Raw genomic sequence first — 13,609 nt, 5'->3', positions numbered from 1 at the left:
CAACCCCGCCCCTCCCCGCGCTCCCGTCCCACAGGGCGACTCATAGGCCACTGGCTCCGCTTACAGTCATGGGCCCCGCCTCCCCGCCGGCCTATCGGGTGAGTCTTCTGCGAGGAGGAAGTCACGTGAACAAGGAGCTACAGAGCCCCACTCCCTCTCGGGAGTTGTAGTTAAAGATTTTTCTTCCGCAGTTTCTAAACCAATACCAGTGTAGGGCTAATAGCGCTGTCTAATTAGATTGGGAACCCACGTAGGCCAGTTGCAGACTATCCTTTTCCTCCCATTGGGCGGAGCTCACGTCGAGGAAGTGGGTAGAAGAGCGCCAGGGTTATAGGTGTCCGGATATTTGGCCCCACAGAGGTACTTTCCCTTATGGCTGCGTTTAGAGTGCATGAGTTAGACCACCTCAAAGGTTACCTATACATACCACTCACCCCCGCATCCCTCCATACCAACTTCAATGACGGAACCCGGAGGGGGCTAGGGATTTCGAGCTTGAGTAGGTTGGGGTGGAGCTGAAGAAAACCTTTGGAGACAAGTCTTGATTCAGATCCACCCCTACGGGGTAGGGCCCGCCTTTGTCCCCACTAGCTGGCCCAGACGCTGTTATCTTGAGGATACCGTGCATTCTAGGCCTCACCTAAATCAAAGGAGCCAGGAACCTGGTGGAAGTTGAGCAGACACAGAGGAAAGTCCCCCTCTTGACTTCTGCACCCTAGTACACAACTGTGGAGACTAAGATATTGTGACACCCGAGCAATGACAGCCCACATATAGGAAGTGACACTGTCAAAAGAACCCGTTTTCAATCTTGGCTCCATCTCAAAGAGCCTGCCTTCCCCAGTGAGACATAAGATGGCCCAAGACACCATCCCTTGGAGTCTGGGGACTCAGTCTTGTTTACTTGGAGCCTGACTAACAGAAGGAGTAGGGAGAAGCCAGTGACCACCTCCCCTACAACAGCACGTCTCATACTACTCACAAAAACTCCTGGGAAAATGGAGCAAACACAAGCTCCTTGCAAAGATCTCCACATCTCAATGATTCCTGGGCTACTAAGTGAGCCCCAGGGCGAGCCCAACTAAGCCTAGGGTCAGAAGAGCAAGGAATGTTCTGGGCACGTGAGCCATTCATCATGGACTGGTTTATTCCTGCTCAGGGCTTACAAGTACTTACAAGGGACATTACAGAGATAGACTTCCTTCAGAGTTGAAAGAGAGGAATAGCAAATATATAATTACTCTGCAAAGAGATCAGAGTTGTGATAGGAGCTCTGAGGACATTGAACACACACACACACACACACACACACACTACAGGGCCTCTACAGGATTAGTAGAAACTAGAGATCCAAGCAAAAGATGAGCAAAGTTTGTTCCATAGAGGGATCAGTGGGCAGAAGCCAAAGGTGATTCTGTATGAGTGGGCAGGGTCACTGTGTGATGCTAAGACTTTATCCTAAGGACAGTAGGGAACCATACAAGGGATGAAAGCAGGAGACTAAAATAGTAACTTCTATATAGAAAACTTGACTAAGAACATTAAAAGAAGCAAGGAAGGGAAAACAGTCAGGCTTAGTGGCACATGCCTGTAATCCCAGCACTCAAATGGTGGAGGCAAAAAATCAGGAGCTCAAGATCATCCTCTGATATAGTGAGTTTGAGGGTGGCTTAGGTACATGAGACCCTTTCTCAAAACAAACAAACAGTGAAGGACTTAACACATTAGGTGGGTAAAAAAATACTTTACAACAAGCTATCCTATCTTCAAAGGAGCTAACCTAGAAAGCTTGAAAATAAAACTAGGAGACCAAAGGCTATATCCAGTCTGCAGCCAAGATAGATTATAGGCTTACCAACTAGTTCGCATGGTCCCACTATCCTATAAGGTCCCCCAAATTTAGCCACCTTACTTCCCTATTCCCATAAAACTTAAAGCAATTTCAGCTCCAACTATCGATGCATGCTTGTAATTTAGATTGAGAGTGTGGAGCCAGTCTCCCTCCCCTCTCCAGTTATGACTTCATCTGAAACAGGTGAATTAGGCTAAAGTAGAGGCAGGAGAGCTAGAGAGGTAGAGCACTTGCTGTTCTTCCAGAGGATCTGGATTTGGTTCCCAGCACTGACATGGTAACTCAAAACCATCTGTAACTTCCAGGATGTCTTATGCCTTCTTCTGGCTTTATAAGCACAAGGCATATATATAGTACACATATATACAAGTAGACAAAACATCCATGTACATAAAGTCAGAATAAATCTTTAAAAACTAAAAATATAAATCTGACCAGGAAGGCAGAATGCAGACCCTGGCCTGTCAATTCCTACACTTCGTAAGGGACCACAGGAAAATCCACCCACTTAGTAAATGCTCAACAATACACTTTTTTCCCCACACATTGAGTATAGGAGACTATCTAGAAAGGGGTGAGGTTATAGGAAAGGCTTCTGGTTTAGGGTAACAGAACATAAAGGCTCAGCAGAGGTAAGAACCAATTGTGAGGAATGAGTTACTATTTTTGTAAGAAAAGCAGTATGAACTAACTGTGTGGGGTAACAGGAAGAGAAGGGGAGAGTGAAAGAGGGAGAGAGACAGGGAAGAGCACAGCAACTAGACTCTTGTAGGCCATGAAAGCTCACACACACACACGCACACACACACACATGCACACACACACACACACAGAGGCACATACACACAGGCACACACTGGCACACAGACACAGACACACACAGGCACATACACACAGGCACACACTGGCACACACACAGAGACACACACTGGCACACACACACAGACACGGACACACACATACAGGCACACACACACACATGTCCTCTCCAATATGCATACTGTCTCCCTGCTTCCCCAGCTGGGGCCAAGATTTTCCTCTTGAAGCTCTTGCTCACCATCTCCTCCAACTGTAGATCTCTCAGGAGGCCTGGCAGGTAGCCCAGTAATTAGAACCTCAGAATAGACAGAGACCACTGGGGTCTCCATAGATCCTTTCCCCCTCCTGTGTAAATTATGGCCCAGGCTTGAGAATCAAGAGACACTTTTTTCTTTTATCTGTTGTTGTCATAGGCCTGGCCTTGGGACTCTACTACTGAGGCTTCTTCTATGCCTCTGAGCCATGGAGTGATACTGCTTAGTCATATACCCCCTCCCCTGCCTCTCTCTCTCTCTCTCTCTCTCTCTCTCTCTCTCTCTCTCTCTCTCTCTCTCTCTCATCTCTTAGTTTGCTGTGCCCAAAGAGAAAAGGACTGCAGCCCCAATTTGGATGAATAAGTTAAAACCAGTCAACTCTAACCTCAAAACGTTAACTGCTAAAATCAGCACAGAGAACCCAAGCCATTACTCTGTCTTCTCCTGCTGGACTAGGGGTTTGGACTTGGTCCAGAGAGCAGTTTCCAAGACCACAGTCCTGAAAGGAGCAACACCTGGGAGGACTTAAACCTGTGGGAGTTAAGGCCTAAGATCACCCTCATCTTTCCCCAAATCAAGCTTCTTTCTGTAACCTTATAATCCCCACCAACTTCTCCAACTTCACTCATCCTCCTTCTCATGGAATATAAAACCATTTATTCAAGGCAAAGTGTGGTGGTGAACATTTATAAGCATAACACATGGAGGAAGTTGCGAGTTGGAAGCCAGCCTGGTCTACATAGCAAGCAAGTTTCAGGCCAACGAGGGCCACATAATAAAACTTCATCACAGAATAAAAACAACAACAAAAATTGTCACTGGGGATGTAGGTCAGTTACATGAGTGCTTGCCTGGCATTCACCAACCTCTAGATTCAAACCTCAGCACAACATAAAATCGTAAGTAAAAATAAGTTAAAGAGAAAAATCTGTGAAAGGGGCTAACACGATTGCACTTCCCACACAAGCCTGATGACCTGTGTGTGACCCCTGGAAACCACATAAAGACAGGAGAGGAATGATTTCCCAAGTCATTCTCTGATATCCAGATGCATTCCCCCAACAGAGTAATAAACAAACAATAAATACATATAAATAAAGCTCCAGGCTAGCTCGGACTACACAAGATACTACGTCAAGATAAAAGAGAACAAAAAGACCCCTGTAACGAAGGTGGATAGGAGTGGGTGGGTACTACTACTTCTCTCCCAGGAAGGGGTTGGGAACTCTCAAGTGACTCATTCTGAGGGTAGACGTGGAGAAACAATGCCTTAAGGCTTGATAAGGCCTTTCAGTCAGTCCCGGATCTTGGGCAGGTCACTGAGTCCAAAGCAGACATCCTTGAGCTATGCTAATGAACAAATTGTTCAAGTAGGACCGACACAGTCGACCAGGATCTCAGTCAGCTGTGCCCATCATTAGGCAAACAACCAGGTCCTCCTCAGCTGGCTACAAGCCTCTCCCCCGGGTGCTCAGAGCTCCTCCCACCCACCTCAATGCAGCCTGAATGAATCTCAACAGCACCCTTTTCTCTGCTTCTCAAAGCAGGAAAATGAATCTGACCTTGCCGGGGAAGAAGTTGCCCCAGGAAAACCATACTAGTGGGAACAAGAGGCTTGCTATCAATGCCCATGGCCACTTAGACTGCACTTGCTGCTCTGTCCCCCAAATACTGTTCCAGCATGCCGGGGAGTAAAGGATCCTCTGGGGCCTTGTTCTTCCTACTCCCAGTCCAAGTACAAGAAAAGGTAAAGGGGAAGTTTCAAGACAAGTTTAATAGAAACAAACAAATCTAGATACGAACTTTCTAAATCTTGATGGCTGAGATCAGACCAAGATTATCTTCCTTCTTCTTTTTTTTTTCTTTTTTCTTTTTTTTCGGAGCTGGGGACCGAACCCAAGGCCTTGTGCTTGCTAGGCGAGCGCTCTACCGCTGAGCTAAATCCCCAACCCCCGATTATCTTCCTTCTTAGTGGAGCCCCTACTCTGACAGCAGTAGAATGAGAAGTTAAGGTAGTCTCTCAGCAAACAGAAACATACAGCCACACAGTACCCATCACAGGCCAGCCTCACACATGCAGAAGACAACTGATTCCACTAAGAGGCAGATGACTAGAAGTGAGGTACCCAGGGGCAAAAGGCAAGGGGTTTTGAGAAGCCTCTGGGAGTATGGTAACTTTATCTGAACAAAGAAGGGCTGGCTGGTGTGGGTGGCGATGGAATAGGCGAAGCCTAAACCATTTGATTCAGAGACATGCAGGGCCAGGGGCTGCAAGTTGTCACAGAGCCATGGGGCTGTTCTCAGGGGACTTGTGGGAAAGAAAGGTTCAGTCTAGAGGGGAATCCTCCCCCCATATACTCTGGCAAAAGGAAGGTCGCACAGCCTGTTTACTGCAGAGGAAGCAGGGGTGGGGCAGGGCAGGGACCTTTGGTCAGGCCACCCCTCCCAGTAGGGGAGTGGGGAGGCCCCAATAAATGTGCGGGAGCTATTTGTTTGCTTCTCGCTGCTGGGAGGAAATTAAAGAGAATCTACCACTTCCTTTCACCTCAAGTGGGACTTGGGTGGGGAAAGTGATCTGTGACTGCAGCATTTGACAAAAGCCAAATTGCCACATCAGTAGCTCTCAGGTGTTCCCTGCCCCCAACCAGGCACTGTATCAGGTCTGAGTTCAAATTAGCTGTAGGGCATAAAAGGGACTACTGAACCCATTACCCAGCAACCCTGCCAGGTTTGCGTTGGCCTTTATGGGGTATCAGATCCTCTTGGTTTTTTTTTCTGAGATTACCCAGACCTCTCATCAGGAAAGTCAACCAAAGATTAACATCTCATTAAAATGGTTTTCTCCGTCCAGTCCTGCTTTCACCAAAATCCAGCGGACCCCAGAGGTCCACTCATTCCCTACATATGAGAGATATGCTTTGGGAAGTTCCAGCTCTGCACAGAGGTAGAGGTAGAAATAGAAAAGTTATGTCAGGATGTAAGGTTGAAGCAGTTGGTCTTGGGTGAGAGTCGGTGTCTTTATTGCACAATACCAATGTCAAGTTAGAAGTGAGGCTTAAAGACCTCGTTTTCAAAGAAACATTCAGGTCACTGGGAACTTGGCTTAGCCATCAGACATATGAAAGACAGTATTAGCCTTGGACATTTCTTGGCACTTGTTTCAGAGTGGTGGCCTGGACCAACACCTCTAAGTTCACATGCCAAGGGCCAGCAATCTGTCCAAGGTAATGTGGTTTAAGGCCCAGCACCCATAACCCCTTCACATTAGTCCCACACACTGTCAACCACAGCAGGAGTCAGCAGCCTTCCAGCAGATTCTCTTCACTACTTTCCAAGGTTACAAATGGCTTCTTGCAGATCTCCCCAGGGAGTGCTGTCTCCTGAACTCTTGGGCCCCCCGGGTCTTGGTTGGGGGCCTCTCGCTTGCGCTTGTTCAAGGAAGGGTTCTCCTCACCCAGTCGACCTTCAGGGAGGCCCTGGCTCCTCAGACACACAATTGCTGCAGTCTGCTCTGCCAGTTTCTTGGACTTGTCCCTGGTAAATGAAGTAACAATTAATAAAGGACGTAAACAGCAGGACTATATAGCCTTGAAGCCCTGAGCCTACAAATACTTTGAAGAGATTCTGATAAAATTTCTAAGAGGGGTCATCATAGGTGTTCTCACACACAACACACCCAAGTCTTGTAGATCCAAAGTAGACTTGGATCCACATACTAACAGCCTCATACCGTCTGATGAGAACTTACCACAAAGTGGACTGGTACTTTTGTTCCGCAACAGTGACAACAGAGCAGAACATGCGATCTATAGGTCGCTGAACCTGGTGCAGAGAGAGCAAAGGAAAAAGAAGACTGCCCACCTGTGTCATTCCAAGCTGAACACATAAATGAAAGAAGACTTCTCCCACTCCCACCCCACCTTGGATTTTTTCAAGATAGGGTTTTACTGTGTAGCCCTGGCTGTCCTGGAACTTGTTTTGTAGACAAGGCTGGCCTCAAAGTTGGAGCCTTACCTGCTTCCTCCTGAGTGCTGGAACTAAAAGTGTGCTCTACAAATGCTGGGCTAGAACTTCTAACTTAAGTCAAAAGGGGGCTCCCTGATCACATGCTCCGCCCATGGGAAAGTACCTGCTGCATCTTTTAGGGGAAAAAGGCAGTTATGCAAATTGACAATGATATCAAGTGTGTCAGAGTTCTGTCACTGAACTAAACAAAGGGCCATTATCTGCACCTGACCATGGGGCCTCTGCCTACTGACTTCTGTGTGAGCCAGTCCCCAGCAGAAAGGACCTCACACGATGGCAAAGGACTGAGAAGGAAGGAGTGTGGGGGCAAAGAAGGTACATCTGGCAGAGGGGTCGGGCGGTGTGGCTAGAGTAGAGAGCGCTGAGTGGAAGAGATGAAAGAGCAGAGTATTTGGGGGTGGGACTTGTGTTCTAGGGAGCTGGTAACTTGAACAAAAGAGACAGAGGTTAGATTTGTCTTCCAAAAGCCACTCTGGTAGAAGGGACACAAGGCCCAGAAAGTGTAATCCTGGAGGCCAGAAGGCCAGTAGGAAAGAGAACAGCCATGGGGATCAAGGGAAGTAAAGCAAGTTCCACCCTGGGTCCCTATTTGTGGGCATAATTCTGTGCCCTACTGGCTGAAGCCCAACCCAAAGATATACATATGCCAGAATTGGACAACAAGCCCAAGGTTGGAGGTAAGGGCCTATCAGCAGTTGACCCTACTACTAGCAACTTATGCATGTCTATGAAAAGCAAGTCAGATTCTAGCCAGGCAGACTGCAGTTGAGGATAAGCTGCGAGTGTACTACAGAGAGGGTAGCAGTGTAGGAGGCACTAGGGTTGGATGCCAGCAGGCAACAGCCAAAAAAACTCACTGTTTCATACACAGGCTGTGGCAACTTCTCTCTCCGACACCATTCCAGCAGGCATGTCTTGGGGGTGATCTGGGGTGGGTATGCTCTCCTAGGAGAAGGAGGAGAAACAGTTAAGGCCCATTTGCCATTTCTATCCTGTGCCTTCACAAGAACCACCAATCAGCCACTGGCAGGTGCTATAGGAACTGGAGAAACTGAGATATCAGGCTGCTGCCCAAGGCTCTTGTGCCCACTCCCTTCCTGTTCTACCAGCAGGTGCATCCTAGTTTTAATCTAAAGGGAAGATGGGCCTCTCCATGCTTAGCATAATAATAAGTGCATATATGTGAGAACCCCTAGTTCTCTGAGTGGCAGGCTAGAAAACAGCCTTCATCAGCCACGAAAGAAGGTTTGCTTGGCCTTCCAAGGCCAGATCTGAGGGAATGAGTAGAGGAAGGAAGGGAGGTGACCATATAGTAGGCTTAGAGCTCTAGCTTAGTGCACACTGAGTGTTCTGAGTATCAGGGTTATCTGCTCTGCTACAGACAGAGTAAGCCCTGGCTTCAGAGTCTGTCTGTGATAGGGAGGAAGGGACATGTTCCAACTTCCACTGGGAGCTCCCTCTGGCACATGACTGCCCAATAGCTGTCCACTTAACCCCACCCCAAGCCCTTGCCAGGTAAGACTGGCTCCTGCTCTGGTTATTGGAGACTGGAGAAGGCTCAGACGGAGATGGCAGAGGACAAGCATGAGGGCTCCACTCAAAGCTGAATCACAATGTGAGGAAGAATCAGACTGAAGCTACTTCTGCTGAGAGAGGCCCACTGGCCTGGTGAGGGGCATGGTATGAGCAGCGATACAGAGCCTAGTAAAGGCAAGGCTCCTGTAGCCACTGTAGAGCTTCAGAGGGAAAAGCAGATTTTTGAGGAACAGAAGACCCATCTCCTTGCCCCAAGTTATAGAAGGAAATGGGTCAGGAAAAGAGTGGAGTTCAATTCTGTCTGTCTTAGAAAAATATGCTCCCACCAGTGCTGCCTGAGCTTCAGGTACGTCTTCTTCCCTGAAAGCACCTTCTTTTTGAGGGCAGGAGGACCAGGAGTTCAGGTCATGAGTAGCTACATGGTGGTAAGTTCAAGGTCAGCCTGGGCTACATGAGGTCCTGTGTTAAATACAATCTTTGAGGTGGCACATGCCTTGAATCCCAGAACTCTATAGAGTCTGAGGCAAGTAGATTTCTGTGAGTTCAAGGTCAGCCTGGGCTACATTATGAGTTCCAGGACAGCATGGGTATGTAGAGAGACCTTGTCTCAAAAATGAAACAAAACAAAACAAAATAAAACAAAAACCACTAATAAAAAGTACCTTCTTGGAAAACTGAATACTAAGGAGACCCATGGTCCCTAAGCTTGACAATATTCATATAAAACAGCCAGTAAAGCCCTAGCAACTTGCCCTGGAATATACTGGAAACCTACCGGTCAAACCTGATAGCCATTTTAATGATGCCAGAGGTATCTTCAGCTGGCTCCTCAACTGCCTCTGGAGTCTTGGCCAAGAGGTCAGCTCGCCGAGCATCGAGCTCCCGAATGGTGTCCTCGTAGAAGGTGCCAAGGCCAAAGGCCTCACTGTGGAGAAAGAGGTAGAGCAGGATAGAAACTTTTTTTTTTTTTTTTTGGTTCTTTTTTTCGGAGCTGGGGACCGAACCCAGGGCCTTGCGCTTCCTAGGTAAGCGCTCTACCACTGAGCTAAATCCCCAGCCCCAGGATAGAAACTTTAATAGAACAGAATCCAGGGTACTGCAGGAGTCCAAGAAACTCCTGTACCATATATCTCAAAACCCTACCAGGGAACGACCATCAGAATACACTGTTTACAAACCCTGCTGGCATCTGCCCAAACAGCAAAGTAGAGGATAAATTTGAACCTTTGAGTGTGAACCCTAGAGGGAGGCTGGGCTAGGGAAAAAAGGATTCCAGAGGTTACCCCACCACCACCATTCTCAGCTCTTTCCCAGTGATGACCACACAGATGGATGTCTCCAACAAGCCAGCACAGTAGAGCTGACCTATACTGGGACGTGCATATACCACCATCTTCATGTGGGCCTATGGGAGGGAAGGACAAAGGCTGAAGATTGATTGATTCCTCACTGCCATGGTTACCATGGACCGAATCTGAACCACACAAGGCTCCAGAGTTACATTCTCTTCTGGAAGTTACAAAACACTCATGTTGAGTTACTTGACCTCTATGGGATAGGGGCAGAACCAGCAGTACAAGCCAAGGAGAGAAAGCTTCCAGAAGAGCTTCCCCTTCTAAAAACACCCCTCCACATGGATCGCTGAAGGCAAGAATGATCCAGAAAGCCTTAGAGGAAGAAGGGTACATACGGCCAATGTTAGGAGAAAAGGCCTTTAGACAGAGCACTCAAGTCTGAACTATGGTGACATTAGACAGGAGGCTGAGAGAGCTGGGAGGAGGCTAAACTGCCAAAAACCTTCAGGTGGTAATTTCATGATTTAAAGCTTCAATAGACCTGAAGGACAAAGGCACAGCCTCCTTGACTAGTATAATGGAAGCAGGCATTTGTCAAGAGCTCTGAAGTTCCCCCTTCAATCTCTCTCTCTCTCTCTCTCTCTCTCTCTCTCTGGTTTTCATTCTAAAGTCCCCCATCCCATCTCTGACCCACTCCACACCTGGCTTTATGAGACGGGGTTTCTCTGTATACTCTTGGCTGTCTTGGAACTAGCTCTGTAGATCAGGCTGGCCTTGAACTCAGAGATCCATCTGTCTCTGCCTACCAAGTGCTGGGATTAAAGGCATGTGCCACTGCTACCCAGAAAGCCTCCTCTCTATTAACCACTGTTTTGTTTTTTTGGTTTTTTTTTTTCAACCTGGCATGTAAAAGACCCATTAATAGAAAAACTTCTTCCTTTGGAATTCTTAGGCCTACCTCTTGCTTTCCTCCAGGAGTTCCAGGACAGCCTGGACTATATAGAGAGACCCTGTCTTAAAACGAAAACAAAACAAACAGTGACAAAATCTCCTTCTTGGGAAGCTGAAAACTGAGAACAAGTACTCACACTTAAGGAGACCTGTGGTCCCTAAGTTTGACATTGTCCTAATCTAACAGTACCCTAGTTACCAAAAATACTACCTAGATAGTTGAAGAATATGTTTCAAAGCTGTGAAAGTACTCCCTTCTACAAAGCAAAACCGTACAACTACCCCCCTCCTACACATACACATCTCTGGTCCCTCAGCAAAATCTTAGGGATCATGGGTCAAGTCTGCACGAATAGAAAGATTTGGACCACTGCAGTCTTACCAAATTTCCTGGGAAGACTGGGCAGCATGCAGCATCCTTCCCTGGGGTGACTCCAACTGTTCCCGCAGCATCTGGCACAAGCAGTACTTGGTGTTGGTGTAGTGGTTATCATACTGCACCGCCTGAGAGGAGAACTAACATGAGCCCACCAGCTACCAGGGAATGGTGAGGTGGCTTCCCAGGGGAAGGAACGGGCCTCTTAGAGGGCATTATTAGTGTGCTTAAAGCCTAGCCTGTGTAACCTACCCCCACACAAGAACAGCCTCCATCTGCTATCTGTTCCTCCTGCTGTCATACAAAGTTTAAGGATCAAACTAAGGGCCATGTTGAACAGCATGCCCACATAGACAGCCTGACTGAGGGATAAAAGTATAAAAAAACAAAAAAACAAAAAAACAAAACAAAACAAAACAAAACCAACCCATGCTTCAGGCACCGCGGGCTACCACAGAGAAATAAATGCTGAGCATCTTCCAGGGCAGGGAGAGAAACACAGCAAATTTTGGCAAGTAAATCTGGCCCTAGGCCTGGGGTAAGACTTCTTTTCCTTACAACCAGGATCAACCATATCTTGACAAAGCTCTCTTCAACTTCCCCTACACGGGTGGGGCACAACTCCACCTTCTAAGCATGTTCGTACACATTATTTATCAACTTGAATATTTATAGGAAGATAGGCACAGCTGTCACCTTACTCTACAGCCTGAGTAGTGAGGCCCTGGGAAGCAAGATGACTTCCCAGCTAGGGGCAGGGCAGGGCAGGGCAGGGCAGGGCAGGGCAGGGCAGGGCAGGGCAGGGTAGCAGCAGTGAGTGAAGGCTTTATAGACAGGCCTACAGCCCCACCTCAAGCACTCATCCTCAACACACTGTTGCTGCATCTCCTTTAGGCCTGCCTTCAGTACCTAGGAAAGTGCCACGGCATGCTCAGGAGAAAGTAGGGAATGAGCGGGTAGTCCCAGCCGGGGGCAGAACCGGGATTCAGCTTGTCTGGCCCAGAAAGTACCTGATCAGACTAGAAGCATCCATGTTGATGCTTGAGGCTATTCCCTCTCTCGGTGACAACATACCCTCTCCAAAGCTGCCAGAAGGATGGCTGAATAACAGTAATAGCATCACCTTTCACCTAGTAAGCAGGCTCAGCACTGCTGAACGTGTCTTCTTGGACACACACTTGCCAGGTGGCCAGAAGAGCCAGCCGGTCTGCCTGGGCTGAGCTAAAGCCCTTTGCGAGTAGCTCACTTAAGTCACTTCCAATGTGCTAGTTGTGCTTAAGGATTTTTTTTCTTTATGAGTTCCAGCCCTTCCCTGCCCACCAGGACACCCAGAACCACGAGTATAAGGGCTGCAGCACTCAGGAAAGGAGGCTTTAGACAGAAGCTGCCCAGAACTGGACACGTGCCTCATCCTACCAGCCCAGCTTGATTAACAATCAGAAAACCACCTGAATGCCACAGCTTGAGGAGAGCTTAGATAACCCCAGGCATGAGTGAGATTTGGGACTGAAAAGGAAGGTGGAAAACTGCCCTGGGGAAGGGCTGGAACTTCTGCTCAAATCCAACTCACTGAAGAGCTTGAGGACAATTCACTGTTTCCACAGTGTACATGCACAGCCCGTATAGAAGCCCAGCGTCCTAGGGCTGTGCCTGATGAACTCATCAAAATAAACAATAAATACATAGGTAAATAAAAACAAACAAATAAACAAATAAATGAATAAATAAATAACATCCTTTAGCACAACTTCCACACTTGTAGTGAGAAGAAAAAGCTATTCTCAAGTTGGGTGTGGTGGCACATGGCTGTAATCCCAACACTTAGGGAGTAGAGGCAGGAGAATAAGAAATCGGAGGTCAGCCTGGGCTATGAGCCTCTATGTTAAAACTATGAAGTTAAGAAAAGTATAAAGACTTACATATCTGATGTACTTCTGCATGACTTCCTCCAGTGGACGAAGGCCATCCTTGAGGAAGATGGAGGGGTTCCACATGGCTGCTCGGGCTACCATCACTGAGGAAGCAGCTGTGGCTTGTCGAAAGTCTTCTATGTCCAAATGTTGCTGGATGTGGTCATGAGATCCTCCGCTAAAAAGCAATAGGGGGTTTGGAAGAATCCCATAATGGAACCGGCCAGTGTTTCCAGAGCTCCTCTGCCGTTCATTATCTGTAAGCTTTAGGAGTCCTTCGACTATCAGGACTCTAAGTGGTGACGGAGGCCATTGTTAAGTGAGGAGCACAAAGCAATACATCAAACAGCCAGAACCATGTCTGGCATACAAGAGACTTTCGTTGTTGTTTTAGACGTTTGACTTTTCTTCTCTACTATCCAAAACAGAGGCCAAAGGCAGACAATATTTGAAGAGACATTAGTCCTGCAAGCCACCTTTAAAATTCCTTTCTCTGAGAACATAGGGTCTAGCATACCTCCCCCAACCCCATCCATTACTCCATCCCACCGATCAAAGGTAACTTTCCTCAGGATTTTTGTTTCTAATGT

At 47.6% G+C, this 13,609-nt stretch overlaps 1 protein-coding gene across 10 annotated transcripts in view; it reads right to left on the bottom strand.

The window, feature by feature from the left end:
* Window positions 1–5,904: 5,904 nt before the first annotated feature.
* The window catches only part of Dus2 (dihydrouridine synthase 2), a 48,254-nt gene continuing 40,549 nt past the window's right edge, over window positions 5,905–13,609 (bottom strand). For 9 of the 10 annotated variants that reach the window (XM_039097618.2, XM_017601232.3, XM_017601231.3 and 6 more), the window contains 6 exons: window positions 13,029–13,197; window positions 11,116–11,237; window positions 9,263–9,412; window positions 7,809–7,896; window positions 6,674–6,747; window positions 5,924–6,459 (listed from right to left, as the gene is read on the bottom strand). In XM_039097618.2, the coding sequence (XP_038953546.1) occupies window positions 6,222–6,459; window positions 6,674–6,747; window positions 7,809–7,896; window positions 9,263–9,412; window positions 11,116–11,237; window positions 13,029–13,197 (841 nt within the window). In that variant the 3' untranslated portion in view covers window positions 5,924–6,221. Of the gene's footprint in view, window positions 6,460–6,673; window positions 6,748–7,808; window positions 7,897–9,262; window positions 9,413–11,115; window positions 11,238–13,028; window positions 13,198–13,609 lie in introns of all 10 variants that reach the window. The other variant, NM_001106181.1, reaches the window with a different exon arrangement.

The sequence above is a fragment of the Rattus norvegicus genome, chromosome 19, assembly GCF_036323735.1.
Source record: "Rattus norvegicus strain BN/NHsdMcwi chromosome 19, GRCr8, whole genome shotgun sequence".
Taxonomy (NCBI): Eukaryota; Metazoa; Chordata; class Mammalia; order Rodentia; family Muridae; genus Rattus; species Rattus norvegicus.
Note: the sequence above shows the minus strand (reverse complement) of the source record. Positions and strands in the feature narration are given on the sequence as shown.